The sequence below is a fragment of the Thamnophis elegans genome, chromosome 11, assembly GCF_009769535.1.
Source record: "Thamnophis elegans isolate rThaEle1 chromosome 11, rThaEle1.pri, whole genome shotgun sequence".
Taxonomy (NCBI): Eukaryota; Metazoa; Chordata; class Lepidosauria; order Squamata; family Colubridae; genus Thamnophis; species Thamnophis elegans.
The window spans coordinates 46,316,859-46,336,612 of record NC_045551.1 but is presented as its reverse complement, the minus strand read 5'-3'; the positions used below and the strand labels follow the sequence as shown (position 1 = coordinate 46,336,612).

At 38.3% G+C, this 19,754-nt stretch overlaps 1 protein-coding gene across 3 annotated transcripts in view; it reads right to left on the bottom strand.

Moving 5' to 3' along the window:
• UGGT2 (UDP-glucose glycoprotein glucosyltransferase 2) overlaps nucleotides 1–19,754 on the bottom strand; it is a 67,453-nt gene that overhangs the window by 25,768 nt on the left and 21,931 nt on the right. For all 3 annotated transcript variants that reach the window (XR_004256160.1, XM_032226364.1, XM_032226363.1), the window contains exons 11-22: nucleotides 18,248–18,339; nucleotides 17,738–17,888; nucleotides 15,836–15,955; nucleotides 14,295–14,380; nucleotides 12,486–12,621; nucleotides 9,696–9,827; nucleotides 8,299–8,460; nucleotides 6,336–6,459; nucleotides 6,140–6,238; nucleotides 3,735–3,829; nucleotides 2,804–3,010; nucleotides 1,627–1,758 (exon numbers count right to left, since the gene is read on the bottom strand). Coding sequence is in view for 2 of the 3 variants with exons in the window: in XM_032226364.1 (XP_032082255.1) it covers nucleotides 1,627–1,758; nucleotides 2,804–3,010; nucleotides 3,735–3,829; nucleotides 6,140–6,238; nucleotides 6,336–6,459; nucleotides 8,299–8,460; nucleotides 9,696–9,827; nucleotides 12,486–12,621; nucleotides 14,295–14,380; nucleotides 15,836–15,955; nucleotides 17,738–17,888; nucleotides 18,248–18,339 (1,536 nt within the window). In the remaining variant the exon portion in view is untranslated. The remainder of the gene's footprint in view (nucleotides 1–1,626; nucleotides 1,759–2,803; nucleotides 3,011–3,734; nucleotides 3,830–6,139; nucleotides 6,239–6,335; nucleotides 6,460–8,298; nucleotides 8,461–9,695; nucleotides 9,828–12,485; nucleotides 12,622–14,294; nucleotides 14,381–15,835; nucleotides 15,956–17,737; nucleotides 17,889–18,247; nucleotides 18,340–19,754) is intronic.

The window sequence follows — 19,754 nt, the reverse complement described above, 5'->3', positions numbered from 1 at the left end:
GACATACAAAACCTTTGCCAGACCAATTCTTGAATACAGCTTGTCTGCCTGGAATCTACACTGTATATCGGACCTCAATACGATTGAGCGACTCCAAAGGTATTTCACAAGAAGAGCACTCCACTCCTCTGCTCGCAACAGAATACCACCAGGCTTGAAATTTTGGGCTTGGACAATCTAGAATTACGCAGCTTACGGTCTGACCTAAGCGTAGTACACAAAATTGTCTGCTACAATGTCCTCCCTGTCAATGACTACTTCAGCTTCAACCGCAATAATACATGAACACACAATAGATACAAACCAGTGGTGGGTTTCAAAATTGTTTAGAACCTCTTCTGTAGGTGTGGCCTGCTTTGTGGGAGTGGCTTGCCAGCCATGTGACCAGGTAGGAGTGGCTTGCCAGCCATGTGACCACGTGGGAGTGGCCAACTTGTAAAATGTGGTGAAACTCACTTAACAATGCTCTTACTTAGCAACCAAAATGCTGGCTCAGAAACTCTGGCCATTTGAAGCACACAAGCCTTACAGCTGTCAAGTTACAAGACCCTTACACCTCTAACCCTTTAGAAAAAAAAATACCAGGGGTGTTCAAACCTGACAGCTTTAAGACTTGTGGACTTCAACTCCCAGAATTCCTCCTCCAGTCATGTTGGCTCAGGAACTCTGGCATCGAAGTGTGCAAGACCCTTGCACCCCTAACCCTTTAGAAAAAAAAAACCCAGGGGTCTTCAAACTTGACAGCTTTAAGACTTCAACTCCAAGAATTCCTTCTCTCGCTCTTCATCTTGATAATGTGCGGATGGGCGGGGGGAGGGAGCTGGAACCTGTTCTAAATGGCAATAGCATTTGTGGAACCTCTTCTATAGAAGAGGTTAGAACTGGCAGGAACCCACCCCTGATACAAACTCAAGATAAACCATTCCAAGCTCAATTGCAGAAAATACGACTTCAGCAACAGATTGGTCAATGCCTGGAATGCCCTACCTGACTCTGTTGTTACATCCTCAAACCGTCACAGCTTCAACCTCAAACTGTCTAGTGTGGACCTCATCCCATTCCTAAGAGGTCTGTAAGGGGGCGTGCATAAGCGCACCAGCGTGCCTACTGTCCCTGTCCTATTGTCCCCCTTTATTTGTACCCATTTCCTGTGTGTCCATGTGTCCATGTTTATACTTATACCTATTATCTCAACATGTTTGACAAACTAAATATATAAATAAAAATAAATAAATTCATGCTTTAGTGACAGTTATGCTAGCAAGCTGAGAGAACTTTTATCTGAGGTGGCAGCGAATGATCTTCACAGTCTCACTTAGCAACCTGGTCACTGGAATGGCACATGGTCACTAAACAAGGAGTGGGGATAAGAGTGAGCCTTCTGTTCTGAAAGACTAGAGGAGAAAAAATGCTGGATCATGTCTCTTAATCAAAGGAGGAAGCTCTTTTTCAAAGGACTGAAAGTATCATCCTGGAACACCTAGAGAATTTTGAATTGGAAATACATTTACTTGCTTTTTTCTCACTAAACAGAGCATGGCAATACACTGGCATCCCTCTTCAAATACATGTAAATAAAACAAAACAACCCAAAAATAAAGTCCCATCTCCCCATTCTTTACTTACCCTGCCATTACTAATAACAGCCATTTCTCCAGGAAGCAATTTAAGAACTTCCTGACAAAATATCTGATGAGTCTGAATTAGATCAACCCCCATTGTATTGTATTTCTTTTCAAGAGCATCCGTATCCATGGCCTAGAACACAAAATATAAAAATGCAGACCTAATTAGAAAACTACGCGAGCAAGTTAACACTTTTCTCTACTGAGAATTTAGATACATAAATTTAGTTTTGCAACTGATGCTATGCTTCAAAGTAATTAAGAGTCTTCTGGAATCTGTTATGCAGTAATCCTTTCTTTAAAATAAAAGTGCATAAATAGCTTTAAGAACCAAGCACTTTTAAGGTATTTGTTTTGAAGAGCGCCCTTTTTTAGATATTCAGAAAAGCAGAAAAAAATAATGGTTTCTGTTTCCAATCTACTGCAACCACCTGCTCCCAAGTTATTCTATTTATGGTAAGTTCTCCTCTGTATTTCTATTCTGCCAAATGTTCAGCACGGCTAAGAAAATTTTAAAACATTCCAGAAACAATTAACTATTAAAAGTTTGGAAAACAGATGAAGTGTTACACTTTTTGTAAATGCCAGCAGTGAGGGCCAAACATAAATCCTAGAGAGTATATTTGTATAATTTGGGAGCAATGCAAAAGAAAACCCTGTATCTTGAAATCATGCTCTATTTATTTATTTGTCAAATGTATATTCTGCCTTTCTCCCAGGAACAACCCCTTCCTCTCAAGTGAGTTGGATTGAGAGGTAATGACTGGCCTAGATTCACCACATGAATATCTATAGCTAATGATACACCTGAATCTAGATATCCCACATTCTTAGTCCAACATCTTAATACAATACATACATGCGTGCATGCGCGCACATACACACACACAGGGAGGGGTTGTGGGGGGGGGGTGTCATATAGAGAACTCTATTGGGTGATTATTTGATAAATTACCACCAAACATAAATATATTGATATCTACCTGTATATACAAGAATATCCTTTAGTTACAACGAGACTACTCTAGTACATAAAATGATAGAAATGTTATACTTTTCAAAAAATGAGTGATATAAAAATCAATTTTTCAATATCCAGTGATATTAACAGAAAGTGTTATATATATATATATGCTGTGCCAAAACTCAGCCAAGTACATAATTAGGCAAGTACTAACCGGAGAAAAAAACTTTTTAATTTTAATTCCTGCAGCAAGGGCCATTGCTGCCTCCTCCTTAAGTATCCGACCGAGGAAGTTTTTCAAATGAATGTTTTTCTGGGTTAAAAATGCTGCCATGATTGCCCTTGCCATAACAGTGCCGTCTTCTGTTATTTTTGAACTAGGATTATTCACAATCCCAAGCCGAATATGACTGCTGCTTTTCTGTAAAATAAAGGCAGGTTACATACTGTGCCATAAACGTTATAACCAGAGCCTGGGAGCAGTATTTGTTTTCTTGAGATTCTGAAAAGCCGAGGAAAGAAAACAGTCTAGCATGCCAAGTTTAAAAAGCAATGTTTGCTTTGTAAGAACCAGATGCAGTAAGTAGGTGCTTATTTCAAAGAGTTTATCTCCTGCTTATCCTCTGGAGTTCTAGATAGCTCCCTGCAACAATAAAAACACAGTAACAGCAGAAATTCCATCCCATATTCTGAAGGTCAACACTAAGATGTACAGCTCAGGGTAGGAATCTTATTATTTCTACAATTTATATCTTTCACTATCATAAGATAAATTTTTGCTCTAACATTTCCTTTTAAAGAAAATGTGTAATGATAATGCAGAATTCCCAAAACCAACCCCCTGTCCTTTTTGTTTCAATTACAAAGAATTATCTTTAGCTTCTTCAACACAAAGCTTCTATGAGCAAAAATTCTCTCTTTGGATATTACAAAAGCATAATTACTGTCATGTGTTAATTATTTTATTCAGTAACTACATTTTTTACAAGTTTTTTTTGTTCTGCAATATTTTATTTTGAGGGAAGGACAGAGCCTTTATCTGCAATCATGTTCTGGCACATATCTCCCCTTTGTATTTCTTCTCCAAAATTGGTCTAAGAATTTTTTTTAAACGATGTAGGCAAAAGAAACTGTAAAGAACTGACCACATGTTTCAGTGCAGTAGAAAGCAATTGCCTTCCATCTGATTTGTCATAATCAGCCACAATCCACATGGTTACTGGGTAGACCAAAGCATCATCTGGGGGGGAAAAAGGCAAGAATTTCCACTGTTCAATATATGCGATCAAAATAGAAAACGTATCAGCAGAATATAGGCAGAATGATAGGCAGAAGGCTGTTCAAGAATTGTTGGTAGACTTCTATCTGATCCACAATAATCTTACAATACTGAAAAATGAATCCCTGAAGGTGGCTTTGTGTAGTATTTGGATTTCAAGCATCGAATTCTGGTTTTTGCTAAATTGCAAAGACAGGCAACTGTTGTTGTTTTTTTAAATCTGTAGCTGAGGACTTTGTCCTCATATTCTTTTCTAGCTTCATAGTTACAGGGGCATATTGAGCATCCCTGCCAACACACAATCTCCAAAAATAAAAGCAAAACAAAAAATTACTTTGATTGTATTCCATTAGCAACTGACAAAGTAATCATTATAGTGTTCTTTTAAAGTTGTAATATATGCAAAGTTTAACACAAATACATTTTTATGAAAGCTGAGGATTCCTTAGAAATGCCATCCAGATAAATAGACTATCAGGTCTGGAAGCTTATCTTTTGCTTTGGGCCTTCAGCTCTGCCACATTTATTGCTGTGGGAAACTGGGCTTGGGGACTTGAGTATGGGTGGTATATAGTCAAAATAACATTCCTTTCTCAGAGAGTCAAGGACCTCTTGCCCTGCACCTGGAGTGACATGACTGGGAGGCATCTCCAGTTGGGACGGTGCTTGATTGGACCATGTGATGGACATGTGGGTGCTGGGCAGGGACTTGAACTTTTGTTTGGGTGGGGGAAAACATGGAAACTTTCAGATTCCTGTTTTCCCAGATGTGGCAATATTACATCTCTAATAAAATGGAACTTTGAGGAATATCAAGCTTCTGAGTCTCCTTTCATTGGGGGTGTTACTTGGAACCCTGACATTAACCCGAATCTTGACCTAGACAGTGCTTTTTCATCAAATGTATTTATTGATCTTTAACTCTTCTTGATTCCCTCCGCTTGAAAAGCCCCATAGGCGACATTCTTTATAAGAGAGGACTTAGAAATTCAGGTTCTCTTATAGATTTCAAGAACCTGAGCCTTTTAGGAGGGCTTTTAGAACAATCCAGAGGCAGAAACTTAATTGGTCACTAGTGCAATTTTCAAAGTCGAGGTGTTACATAGGCAAATCAAAGTGTACCTATAACTATTTAAATTCTGGCATTCTGGACCAGCTATATGAGAACTTACAGACTGTTACCACCTCTGGAATGCTTCAAATCAATGGAGAAAACCTAAAGAAGGTGGATATTTTTTGGTATTTGGGATCCCATCTCCAAGGCAACGGCGACATCAATGGCGAGGTGCGAGCAAGGGTGAATGCAGCTTAGATGCGTTGGCAAGAACTCACTGGTGTGCTATATGACAGACGAATGCCAACCTGTCTTAAATCTAAGATTTACAAAACAACTATCCACCCTGTGGCACTGTATGGCACTGAATGCTGGGCAGCAATAACAGGGACCGAAAGCTATTTCCATGGCATGGAAATGCGAATGCTCAGTTGGATATTGGCATCTCCCTTCTTGACCACATCACACAATTTGACAGCATTTTGGTGTGGCATCAATTATAGAAAAGATGAAAGAAGGCTGGCTCTACTGCTATGGACATGTCCAAAGAACAGCACCTTCCACCTACCAACTAGAAGTCAATGGACAGTGACCTCGCAGGCATCCAAAACAGAGATGGCAAGACACCATCAACAAAGATAGGCAAGCAATGGGCCTGTGCCCTGGAGATGCAGTTGACCATGCAAAGTGGTGTTCAATGATCCAAAAAGTGGACTCTATACTGGATTTTAAACTTACAACCACTTTGATATTCTGGGATAAAGCCTAAATTTGTTCCTCTTCATCCAGATTCTAACAACCTCTAGTACTGCAACTGTACCTTGATGACATTTCCAGGTCAATCTGGGGATGAGATATGTAACTGGTTCTCATCAGCAACTTGATGATACCCAATTCTTTACTGATGCATGAACTTACCGAATGGTTTCATGTAAGCATCAACCATCCTGGATTATGATGTTACAATCAGTGTGCATACAGAATCAGTACAGGGGTGGGTTCCAGCTTCTGCTACTGTTGGTTCGCTCAGAGATGCGTTATGCACGCATGCACAGTAGTAAGAAAAACCCAAACAAGATGGCAGTGCCTATGGCGCCACCAATAGAACCGCTTCAGCGGCGTGGCAGGCCGAGTTACTACCTACTCAGCCAAACCGGTCCATACCGCTAGGAACCCACCTCTGAATCAGTAATAAGATTAAATGTAATGAAGCTTACCTTGCTTTGTAACGTAATTCATGTTTTCAGAAATAACAAATGTTTTATCTTGAGAGTCCAAAAAGAAAAACGCTGAGTGGTCATTCACATCTATAGGAACTGCAAAAAATTCAACATGCGGCGCAACATCAAGCATGATATCAAAATGAATTCTCCACAAATAAACAAGAGAGAGGAAACAGAGCATTTGGTTTACCTGATGGGGATTCAAAATTCAAGTATCTTTTTTCATCGCCAAGAATTCTATCATTTATATGCGAAACTACATTCTGTTGCTCCATGATGAAATCAACTGCATCTTTATGGTCATTTAGCAAGCCCTGTAATCACAATAACAGTTTAACTTACACAGCATTAACAGTTTGAAATATAGCTTCCCCTTAACTTGAGATCAGGGCCGGGGGGGGGGGGGGGCTGTTGGGGATTCGCATGGGTTCGGACGATCCTGTAGCTAGGATTCTGCCCAGTTCAGCTAACCCCCAAATGCCACTCCTGGCTGGCCACACCCCTCCCACCCAGCCCCTCCCCTCTCCGGAGTCTCCATGGCCTGTTCATCATGCCAGGTAAATGCAAGACCCACACGGAGGCTTGCGGAGGAGGGGAAAGCGAGCCTACCGGAAATTCCGGAATTCCAGAACGGCCCTGTTTCCAGCCTCTGGAGTGGGGGAAGCTGTTTTCGCCCTCTTAGAGGCTCAAGAAAAGCTCCGGAGCCTGGGGAGGGTGAAAAACACCCCCCCACACACACCCTGTGCAGGAGGCCGACTAGGCCAGCCCACCACGGCCACGGTTGCAATTTCTGAAGCCCATGCCTAGATCAGGGTGTGTAATCTCTGCTGAATGAATGGGTATCTTAGTTTAGTTTGATTTTACTAAGCCCTCTGGTACCATAACTAAGTGTTACCTTCTCTCTTCCAGCAAAAACATTTAGAGAAGGAAATTTCAAGACACTTTTTTTTAACCTTCCAAGAACAGAAAGAGATAATACTGAGTACTATAATACTGAATACTTACAAACTATTCTGAATGATAAACCATAGTTTATAGCTTAATGTGTAGTGTGATCAGAGTCAACTACAAGGTATTAAAAAATGAGGGAGCAAACTACAGCTTAGTGAATCAAGAGAAATGGGTTTCATGTCTAACTTAAATATGAAGCACAGAACCAAATATTATCTCTTCTTCTTTCTCTTCTTAAAAAGAACATTTTAAACATCATTTCTACACATTTCTAAAGGGCGCAATGGCTCCAATCATTTTAAAATATAACAAGTGCATAATTACATTGTAAGGTATTATTTATTTATTTGGCTATTTAGATCCCACCTTTATTACTTTTTTACAAAGAACTCAAGGTGGAAAACACATCTGACAAGCCTGCCTCCTCCTATTTTCCCCAAACAACAACCCTATGGGGTGATTTGGGCTAAGATAGAGTGACTGGCCCAGGGTCACCCAGCAGGCTTGCATGGTTATGGCAGGACTTGAACTTACGATCGCCTGCTTTCTACTCTGGTGCCTTAACTACTCGATCAATAATCGGTATAGATTAACCTTCAAAATTATGACAACAAATTAAAATAATTAGATGTTTGCAACATTAACTCCAAACCAAGTCTTTATGAAATGTGTAACATATAAATATAACTGAAGCAATATATTAGCTCAGTGTTTCTCAGCTTTAGACATTTGAAGGTGTGTGGACTTCAGCTCCCAGAATTCCCCAGTCATTCTGGGAGTTGAAGCAGGATTTGCCCGTGTTTGGGAGAACTTGTATATAACATTATGGATGGTTCGGAGAACCTCCAAATCCCACCCCTGGTTAGCTCCTCCAATCCCACCCCGAAGGGCCTTTTTCCAGCCTCTGGAGCCTGGGGGAGGCAATTTTCGCCTTCCCAAAGGCTCAAGGAAAGCCGAAAATAGCCCTGGGGAAGGCAAAAACAGCTTCCCCCCTGCCCGCCGTGATGCAGGAGACTGGCTAGGCCACGCCCACCATGGCCACGCCCACCCAGCAACCAGGCAGAGAACCTATAGCTGAAATTTTTGAAGCCCATCCCTGAGTTGAAATCCATAAATCTTGAAGTTGACAGGGTTGAGAAACACTGTATTAGCCCCTATTTCATTGGACATTCCTGCCTTCTAAAGGAAAAAAGAATACATACTGTGGACACTGCCCGCTGAAAGGCCTCTGTGGCATCTATGATCTTCAGCAGAGAAGTCTCCAGCTCTGCAATATTCATCTCTTTTCTGTTAAAAGGCACGCCATTAAAGAGAGCTTGAGGCAATGGGCCCAGGCCAGTCTTCTTATAAAACATTGCTCCTGCCTAAACAAATCGGGAATGTCACAGTTACACAGAAGGTAGCTGACTGCGTATGAACACAGGATTAATATAAAGGGAAAAAAATAAACTCAAAGCATTCATAAACTTCATAGTGGAATAATACATTATTTTTATTATTTATTTTATAATTATTTTTCCCTTTCAACAATATTCCCCAATCTGAAGCCTCCAGATATAAAGGTAAAGGTTCCCCTCGCATATATGTGCTAGTCGTTCCTGACTCTAAGGGGCAGAGCTCATCTCCATTTCAAAGTCAAAGAGCAGTGCTGTCTGAAGACGTCTCTGTGATCATGTGGCCGGCATGACTAGATGCTGAAGGCACATGGAACACTGTTACCTTCCCACCAAAGGTGGTTCCTATTTTTCTACTTGCATAAGAATGGTACCAGATGAAGGAAGAGTGCCTTACAACCTTCCAGAAAGCAATTTTGGGGGTGGGGAGAGAAAGCCAGTCACTCAAACTATCAAACAAGCCGAAACCAGACCAGAAGCATACAGATAAACATCTCTAATCCTAATCTGCATCACACAGGCAGTACTTAACTACAGCCCAGCAACAACAGCCAGCCAATCATATAGTCAAAAATCAGATATTCTTGACTCAGAAATATCTGAACAAACAACATTCAGACTAATTTGCATCTCATAAAAAGATATTTAAAGACCTGTGTTCTGACAGAAGAGCACAACTCAAAACGCACTGACAATGTGTCCTCGAATGGTGATGAAATGTTTGCAATCAAATTGCCAAGTTCGATGCTCAAACCAACAGTCTTACTACCAATCTGAGCTATTAATAGTCAAACACATTTCAAGCTCTGGACTGCCAGAAGAGAATTTGTTTCCCAAAAAATGTATGACAAAAAGAACAGCCAACTAGAATTCAAACTTTTGCTTAGAGCAACATGGCTCAGTCCAAGAAGTATTAGAATCATGTAATTTTCTGATCTCTGATATCAGGATGCTATTACAAATTAATTGAAGATATTTATGATGGTGACCATTCCCAGCTAAATTATCCTTTGCTATATGGATGCTATGAGGTAAGAACCCAGAGACAAAGAAATAACGAACGTCCTCATTTATCACCACCCAAAAAACAATTTCAGTGCCATACACACAGAATTAGTTGACTTGTGTCTTCACTTATGAAGACACCAGGCTATGAATCTTTTAGTTTCTTTGTGTTTCATTCTGCAACTTTCAACTCTTTCTACCTTTCTCTTGTCATCATATTCAGAGTCAAGACCGAGGATCTCTTCCAGATCAGCTTGAGGAAACTGTCTATAAAGAATACGCTTCACGTTGTCCACCGAAAGGATTTCTCCCTCCCCTACTTGACGATACATCTAATTGAAGAGAGCAAAAGAAAGATAAATGATATTATCCATTATACTGTTACAATAGAATATTTAATAATAATTAGATGACAATCCATTTTTATTATTCATTATATGAACAGTTTTAAAAAGCTGCTATCATCCATTTGCAGATTTATCCTTATTAGCCAGTTTTCAACAGCATAGGTAGTCCTCAAGTTATGATCATAATTGAGCCCAAAATTTATGTTGCTAAGTGAAACATTTATTAAGTGAGTTTGTCCCATTTTACAACTTCTCTTGCCACAGCTGTTAAGCGAAACATTGCATTTGTTAAGTTAGTAACGTGGTTGTTAAATGAATCTGGATTTCCCATTGATTTTGCTTCTTAGAAGGTTGCAAAAGCTGATCACATGACCCCAGGACACTCCAAGATGAACCACTTGCCAAGCATCTCAATTTTGATCATGTGACGGTCATAAGTGTAAAAAATGGTCATGTCACTTGTTTCAGTGAGCTATGTAACTTGGAATGAACTGTTGTAAACTGAGGACTACCTGTAATGTCTTCAACCAACTATACTTCAATGCAATCTCACTCTTCATTTCTGTACTCTCTAAGGAAAAGGAAAAGTATAATGCACATATTAAACTAGTATTTATCTTCCATAGGTAAAGATTCCCCTTGGACATATGTACTAGTTGTTTCTGGCTCTAGGGGGCGGTGCTCATCTCTGTTTCAAAACCAAAGAGCCAGAGCTGTCCGAAGACGTCTCCGTGGTCATGTGGCCAGCATGACTAAATGCCCAAGGTGCACGGAACACTGTCACCTTCCCACCAAAGGTAGTTCCTATTTTTCTACTTGCATTTTTACATGCTTTCGAACTGCTAGATTGGTCGAAGCTGGGACAAATAACGGGAGCTCCCTCCATTACGCGGCACTAGGGATTCGAGCCGCCGAACTGCTGACCTTTCTGATCGACTAGCTCAGCGTCTTAGCCACCACGTCCCTTACTTATCTTCCATACTAACCATGAAATGAGTCACGCAACCTAGGCAACCAATCATTTGCATTCAACCAGAGCCAAACCAATTAGTAAATTTCTAGATATGTATCCATATTAAAACTTTCACAGCATTTGAGAAAATCTGTGTAAGTCAAAAATCTGTGTAAGTTAAAATGTGGGTGTACAATGTAACAGTTCTAAATTAAGCACTGCAGATAGAAATGAAGGCATTTCTATTATTGGCATACAATTTTATATATTTGTATATCATCTTCTTAGAAAAGAATGGACTCTTGCTGGCTTCAAGATGTCTAAAATTAGGGAGCTCGTATTTAATATTTTAGTCCGTTGCTTCCATTTTATCTGAAATGAATAGGATATTTTTTAAAAAATTTCAAATATCTTCCATTTCCATCCTATTCTAGGGCCCTATTATTCAATTAAATAGCATCTGTTTCTCTAAAATTCATTTGCTTACTGTTTTGTTCTGCATGTCCCCCAAAACAGTCCTTTTATAATTTATGAAGATTTAAATGAATTACTTGATGATAAAGATCCCTTTGAGGTAGATAGATTTGATTTTGATGATGTGCCAGAGGCTTTTAGGAATCTCACAGGCAGAGCAGAAGACAAATCATAAACAAACTGGTGTTCTGGATTGGGAATGCAGTAGCCTATAACTCTTGAACTCATTTCTTAAGGAATCATAGCCAGCAATTACTAACCAATGGAATATCTAAAATATGTTATTGTAACTTCTGTATTCCTCCTTAGAAAAGGAATCTTATTTAGAATAGTACCTAGTCAGCTTCCTCCAGAGAATACACTTACACTGGTTAACTCTCTCTCCTCCCTACTATTTTTCCACATCCAGATGATATCTCATATAGGTTGCTCTGCTTTGAGGGAGTTATCTCCTTTTTTAAGGTTTTTTTTTTTAATCTTGTGCTTCTCAAGTGGTCACTATGAGTATCAAATGTTGGTTTCTACTGTTTTCATTTTGATTCCAATCCTGTCAATACTCAGCTGCTTGAAATTACTGTTAAAAGGATTGATAGACTGAACAGCCAACAATGTTCATTTAAGCCATCTCAAACAGTGAATATTACTACTGTACATCATACGATAGCAAATATAATAATGTATTATACATAGTATTTTGTTTTGTTGGCCCTGAATCTATTGCAAGCAAATTTTAGTGGACAATCTCAAGTCTTAAAATATCTCATCAGATTCTCATTTTTAATTACTTAAATTGCCTTTTTGGAAATTCCTTCAGAACTGTTATAAAAGGAACTACAACTTGAGTTTATACAAAGGATATTTAAATGCTAGCAGTTTTGAGGGACTTAACTAAAAATGCTTAGTATGGATACTCCATTCACTTCTGCCAGGATTAATTTATCTCTTCATTAAGTTTTACATTTTGCTCTAACATGGAATACAGAAAGATAGGTCATAATTTCATGCCCAGTGAGTTTGAATTTGCTTTGCTTTTTACCTTTAAAGTATTCTTTATACACCTTAAATATGTGACATTTCCTCCCTGTGCCTGATTATTTGCAAACTGCCCATAGTCACACCAATTTTTAGCAATGCTATCCTACGTCTATTTTGCATCTCAAAGAAAGTAAGGCTAACCTTAAATAAAGCAATATTTTAATCTTCTTACAAACACTAACATAAAGTAAGGAGACAAAAGCATGAGGGATATCCAGTTCTTCTGCAATAAAGTTAAAAGCTCTCCACAGGGCAACTCCTGCGTCCTCATTTCCATCAACCACTTCATCAGTATTTAAGATGAAAACAAAGCCAAGTCTGCTCGAGAAAAAGAGAAATACTGTGAGAATGGCAAAACCACATTCAACTATGCTGAAAGCAGGTTAAATACAACTATACTAAAAAGAGGTTGAAATATGTCATTTAGGTCTTAGATCAAGGAAGATAAGTCATGATATTCCAACAAGATTCAAAAATCTTATTAAAATGAACACCAAGTTAACATTTTATGCTAATCTAATAGAATTACCTTTGATAAAATGTAAAGTCAATGTTCCAAAGGCATTTTTTCAAGAAGCAACTGGACTTTCTGTTTTTTCTTTGAAGACTTTTTTCTTCTCCTCCAAGAAGCATCTTTAGCTCTGAGGCAGCTTCTTAGAAGAGAAGAGAAATGTCTTCAAAGAAAAACCAGGGTCCAGTTGCCTCTTGAAAAAACGCCTTTGGGACAAGCGTGACCTGGATGAGAATCTCCATAGACATGTAAAGTCAATGAAACCACAGCAAACAAAAGTTTGTTCAAGTCACTGATGAGAGCCATACCATGGTTTGAATTTCCAAAATTACAGAAGGTAAACTATTTGGGATTGCTTTGATCATAATTCAGCTTTAAGGATGTGTAGATTCATCCTTAAATTCCTCAATATTTGTCAGTTTTAGTGTAATCAACGCCTATAGAAATCTATAGAAAACTGTCAAACTGTAAGATTAATAACCTGCCCAACATTGCTGAAAGTGTTTGCAGGTTCCCAACATTCTTTGCTCCTATCCAGTTCCTCATATTTTTATTTTGGATTTGGTTCTACTTAACTGGAAATATAAGTATGCTAAAACTATGTATATGCATATGTATATGTATATGTATATGTATATTTATATTTATATGTATAAATTTATATTCATATTCCAATGGTAGAACCCGGAAGAGCAACAGGCGACTGCTCACATGCCTGGAAAGATGGCTATGCGTGCCACTTCCAGCACACGTGCCATAGGTTCGCCATCATGGTTCTACACCAGGGGTGTCGAACTTACATCGTCATGGCGGCGTCACATGATGTATACGGACATACGGGACACGAGTTTGACACCCCTGTTCTAGACTACTCTTGAATAGTCTTTTTTATACTAATTCTATCAATATGTTGAACTTTCAAATTCCTGCACAGCATGACGTGGTAATCTTTCACATCTAAGTTTCACCATACCAGGAAACCTGCAAGTTTGGGGGAAACTATTTTGCAAGTAGAACTAGATTAACCTAAGGATGAATGGAGACTGATCATGGAACAGTGTTATAAGTTACAATGACGCTATAATATTAAAGTTCATAAAGAACATGCTTTTTTTGTATCCATTTAAATGCGGTTAGTTTTAGATTTAATTCAACAGAATTAACTGAAATCTATGGAAATATAGTATTTACCCAGAATAAATACAAATCAAAAAATCGATGTATTAAAATCTCTCCTTTCTATTTTGTTGACTTGTTGAGAAATTGCAATTAATGAATCATGGAGGATTGAATATCAATAGATACATGTTGCCCACTCTCTTCCCCTTTATATTAATCAGTACTCACATAGGGAAACTATGCAGAATAACATTGTATTAATTCTATAGGGGTTTTTTTTGCCACAATTCTGAAAATGAAGAAAGTGAAGAGAAATTCCTTTACAATTTTAATCTCAGGTAGAATTTCAGTGTTAATTTACCTTAGAGGTACTTTCTGGGTGTAGATTAACTCAATAAGTTTAAGGAAACCAGCTGCTTCTTCCTGGAGAGGGTCAATAAAAAGGACCTACAAAAGAAGAAATTTTTATAAATCCACGATTCATACTCTCTTTGTACCCTTTATTTCTTTCATGACTCGTCAAATGCGCGCCCGACAAAACTGTGGTGAGAAAACCGCGAGGTTGAAAGCGCTCCCACAAAAGAGCGCCGACAAAACCGTGCCCACAAAAGCGTGATTAGGGTTAAGGTAAGAGTTAGGTTTAGGGTTAGGGTTAGAGTTAGGGTTATTACGTTGTTATTACATTGTTATTATGTTGTTTTCGCATTGTTTCTTGATGGCACGCTTTCATCGGCGCACATTTGTCGGCGCGCTTCTGTGGGCACGATTTCAACCTCGTGGTTTTCTCACCGCGGTTTTGTCGGCGTGCTTTTGTCGGGCGCGCATTTGTCAGTGAACCTCTTTCTTTTACTACTATACACTGAAAGCCCCAAGCAAGCATTCGAGGATAACCTGGAAACTTCTGTTGATGTAGATTGTCCGGTTCATGCACTCAATAGGACCAGATAGTTAGAACCCATTATGCCACTTTTCTGCCAACCACTCTACTTAGTTGTATGTCTTGGGCCCAATAGAACTGCAATTTGGACCATTAGAAACATAAATGGTTTGAAATCAACGAAGGCACTGAACAATAAAGTAGCTAGTTTGTACTTCACATGGGTGAACCTGGTTGTTCACACCTGAAATTTATCACTTCAAGGGAAAAATGGATTCAAATATTATTAATATTGTAGACCACAACGTTTGCCCTCAATTCAACACAAATGCAAAAGAAACTGGGCCTGAACTGAATTTTTAAAAGCTTGAAATGAATCCTAACAATTGAATTTACTCAATTAAACATGAAAAGCAAACCAAGGACTCTTGACTTGCTATCACACACTGGTTCTCTCAAATGTGGGCTGGTGGAATAACTTTTAGTAAAGATGGTACTTGAATGTAAGTTTATAACACTAAATGAAATAAATGATATGCCACCTAAGATACAAGTTTTAATACAGTCATAAAAGTTGATTAGAAATGACACAAGAATTGTACCACAGAATTGGACTTGTGATCTCTATAAAAAACAATTTGCTGAGAGACCTTGGTAATCTATGGTATGCAAAGTCAAAAAGAGATCCCCGTCAAATACAAAGACAAAGTTCACAGGTCTACCTCACAAATCGTTATTTATTCTGTAAATCATGGTGAAACAATGCTAAATGCAATAGGAAAATGCTGTCAAAGTATGGCTGTGCTTTTGTAAGTATTATCATAGATGTACTGCTGCAATCAGTTCAGTGGTGCATTCATAACTACGTAGATAAGTGAATTGCTGAACAAAATGTGCGAAGGAAAGGCTTTCTGTGTCTTTTGTATACTAAAGATGTAATTATAAAATATCCCTACTAAAAATATTTAAAAGACTGCACAAATGCATTCACTCACTCACACACACAGAGCATATTTCACACTTACCATATTATATAAATTCCGTCTAATCTGTCGCATCATTCCTGCATATGCTGGTTTGAGAAGTTCCTGAAAACTTGAAGGCCACTTGTTATACATAGCATCCCTTTCTAGGTTATTGACCCACTAAAAAAAATACAAGAGTAATGGGGCATTTAGTGAAGCTACTATCAAACTAAACCTTGTCAAAAACAATGTTCTCATAAGTCCATTTTAATAAATTAGTACTCAGCATGCTATAGTTTTAACATATTATGGACTTTGCTGTTGACCAATGTACCTGGAAGCCAGTGAAGAAACTAATTCTATTGCTAGAATTGGGAAAATATTTAAGGGACCATGTAGGGAAAAACAAGCTGAAAGCATCTTTCTGACCACAGTTTTAGAGATGCCAACACAATGGAAAAAGAGCTGGATCTTTTGGGCTGCAATTGTATCAGCATTTATGGGTGAGCACCTGTTACTAAGTAGTAAATACCTATGAAGAGTGGCTTCACTAATCACCCAGAACCCGTTTCACCACCAAGAGAAGTTTTGTCTGTCTGTTTGTCTGTCTAACTTCTTTCTTGTCCTATGAGATTACTTCACGTTAGATTCTAGTAATTTTTAGTGGGTATAATACTTAGGCTGCTTTTACACCTACCAAACCTAAGTTTATTTCTTTTGGCCTGGTATCCTGTATGTATCAAGACACCAGGATTTGTTTATAAACTGTAGTGTACAGTTTAGTATGTTGTATACCTCCAGCCAAAATTATATTAGTCTATTCAAAAAAGATATTTAAAGAAATAATGGCTTTGTGAAATGTGTGAAGCCAATTGGAATGTGTTTCCTTAACGCCTCTCAGCAAAAAAGTAACATTTAAAGAATAAGAAGATGTCACCCAGATGACATAAATCAATCCTTAATGGTACTTCCAAAAGGGGTGACCCCAGGAGGGCACTCTGAGGCCTGGGTAGAATCAGCCTTGCTTCCAGAAATGTTTGTCTTTTCTACATAATCCCAGAAAGGAGTCTCTCCTTAGGCTAATTGATACACTACCATCGAGGACCTGTATATTGCACGAGTCAAAAAAAAGAGCTGAGAAAATATCTACAGACCCCTCACGTCCTGGACATAAATTGTTTAAACTTCTACCCTCAAAACAATGCTATAGGACACTGCACACCAAAGCAACTAGACACAAGGACATTTTTTTCCTGAATGCCATCACTCTGCTAAACTAATCTCCACAACACTGTCAAATTATCTACTAAAATTGTATTATTATTATTCTCTTCCTTCCTGATACTTCTCTCTTTCCTAGTACTTATCTCTTTCCACTTATGACTATAACCATGTTGTTGGTATCTTTATACTTTATATTGTTTTGTTTCCTTGTATGATTTGATTGCTTATTAGTAACCTATGACTATCCAAAGTGTTGTATCTTATGATTCTTGAAGAATGTATTCTATTTTATTTTTCTTTATATACACTAAGTATACACACCAAAGACAAATTCCTGTGTGTCCAATCACACTTGGCCAATTCTATTCTGTTCTGTTCTGTTCTGTTCTGTTCTATTCTATTCTATTCTATTCTATTCTATTCTAGTCTAGTCTAGTCTAGTCTATTCTGGTATTGGTATTGCCTACCAAAATTAACCAGAAGGAAGAGACTGGTTTTAAAAAATATCTAAACAAAGACTACTTTCTGCTCAATTTCTGTTAAGCAGCACAAGCCTTCAGGACTGTGGAAATGGCAGAAAAGCACCATTTTGCCTCTTAGTATTGCTCTGTAACAAATCCAAATTTTCAAAACTAAAATAAGGTTGTTGCCAAAGGCATTGTGGCATTTATTTATTGTAATTCAAACCAAGAACCTAGCAGCACTTTAAAGATTCATATGCACAAAAATATTACTTACTACAATGGCTGAGTGACGGATGTCTAATGCGTAAGAGGCATCCTGAGATTGGGAAGCTAACCTCATGAATTTACTCGGAAGGTCTCCTTTAATTCCAAGGGAGTGAAGAACATGCATTGCTTTTCCTTCTATCTTCAGAGTTTCTAAAATGCTTTAGACAAATGTATATTTATATATAACACAGTACAAAATAATCCAGAGAATAATACCCGTGTTTTCCCCAAAATAAGACCTTGTCTTACATTTTTTTCCCTCACCAAAAAGGCACCTGGTCTTATTCTCGGGGAGGATGTTGTCTTACACTTACAGTACTGATTTGAACAATTACTGTTCTAGAGACTAAAGGAGGCGATGTAATAAATTAGTTAATAGCATTCACCAACGATTTGTTGGTTCCCATTCTGAACTACTCATTACAGAACAAGATATCAACATTTGTCTTGGAGTAAGGAGTAGTTAAATACAGACAACTGAGCATTCTGGATGGTAACCAACTGCAAAATATTTTACCTAAAGGGATCACGAAGATTCAAGTCTATTGGAAGGCCATTTAAAAATAAATGTGCTTCACCAGGCTTAAGTTCAAGAGATTCATGCAGACGCTGGAAAAGAAAGGAAAAGTTTGCCATGAGTTAACTAGCCATTTTAAAAAAAAACAAAACAACAAGTAAACAAATGTTTGGGATATCAACATACTTCAAATGGAAGCAATGCTATATTCATTTGAAATGAAACAATTTCAACATCCTACTTATTTTTCAAGATAAGGAGAGCTTCTTGATTTCTACAAAATAAATCTAATACTAAATATTCCTTTATGAGATTTTAGAAGATTGAATGATTACATATTACCAGTTTCCATCAGATATGTTTAAAACTGGTTTGATAAATTATGGACCACAAAATTCACGTTCCATATTTGCCATGAAATGTATCTTAATTATCTGAATAAATTAGGACAGCTCCTTCCTCTTTCTTAAATCCAAGATTTAAAAAATTCTTGCTGCAATTCGTGGTTTCATCTGTCCCAGCCTTCTCCAACCCAATGCCTTCTGGATGCGGAATGGGACAATTTACTGTGGCCAACTCACTGTGGCCAATTCACCATGTCCAATTTGCCACAGTCAACTCACCATAGCCAATGTTCCACAATTCAATTCAATTCAATTATTTAAAATAATGTTAAAAATATTATGTTTGTCATTCACATTTCATTTTGTCCTTCCTTTGGCATCCTTTCTTTAATTATTATATTCCACTATTTCTTCAATATTAATGTAACTCTTGTTCTGCAGGACTGTCCTGCAGCAAATTGGCCATGGCAAGTTGTCACGCAGCGAGTTGGCCATGGTGAGTTGGCCATGGTGAGTTGGCTGTGTCAAGTTGTCCTAGACCCTTCTGGATGTATTTGGCTACAATTCCAAACATTCACAAGCAGTTCACAACCGGGGGAATAGCAGTTTAGAAAGTCTGATTCTGCCCCCTTTTTATCCCACCATGATTCAGTCTAAAGGAGGTCACTCCATCTTCCTCAATGGGAAGACCAGCCTGGACAAAATGATATTGCTTTACTTTCTGATTTGATATCAAATCAAATTTGTCTGATGGCATATTATGAAATATTCTCAGGTCTGATTTTTTTTTAATGCTTCAGTCAGAAGCACTGTATTTGTTATAGTAACAAATAAGTAATTATGACAATTTCAATTCTTTATAAAGCTTCTGTACACGTCTCTGCATTTTTTTTGGGGGGGGGGGCAAGATTTTTCAGAAGTAGGTTGCCATTGCCTCCTTTCTAAGATAGAGAAAACGATTGGCCCAAGGTTACTGTTGTGGCCTGTTGGCCTCTACAACAGCTGAATCAGAAGAGGAGGAGGGGATGGAGTCAGGATCAGCATCAAGGTAGCCTGAGAACTCCAAGGGGGGAAGAGGGAATGGAGCTGTCAGATATAGAGTCCATCAGCCCTCAGATGGAGAATCAACAACCCCAGGTATATAGGTGGCTGATGAGGAAGAG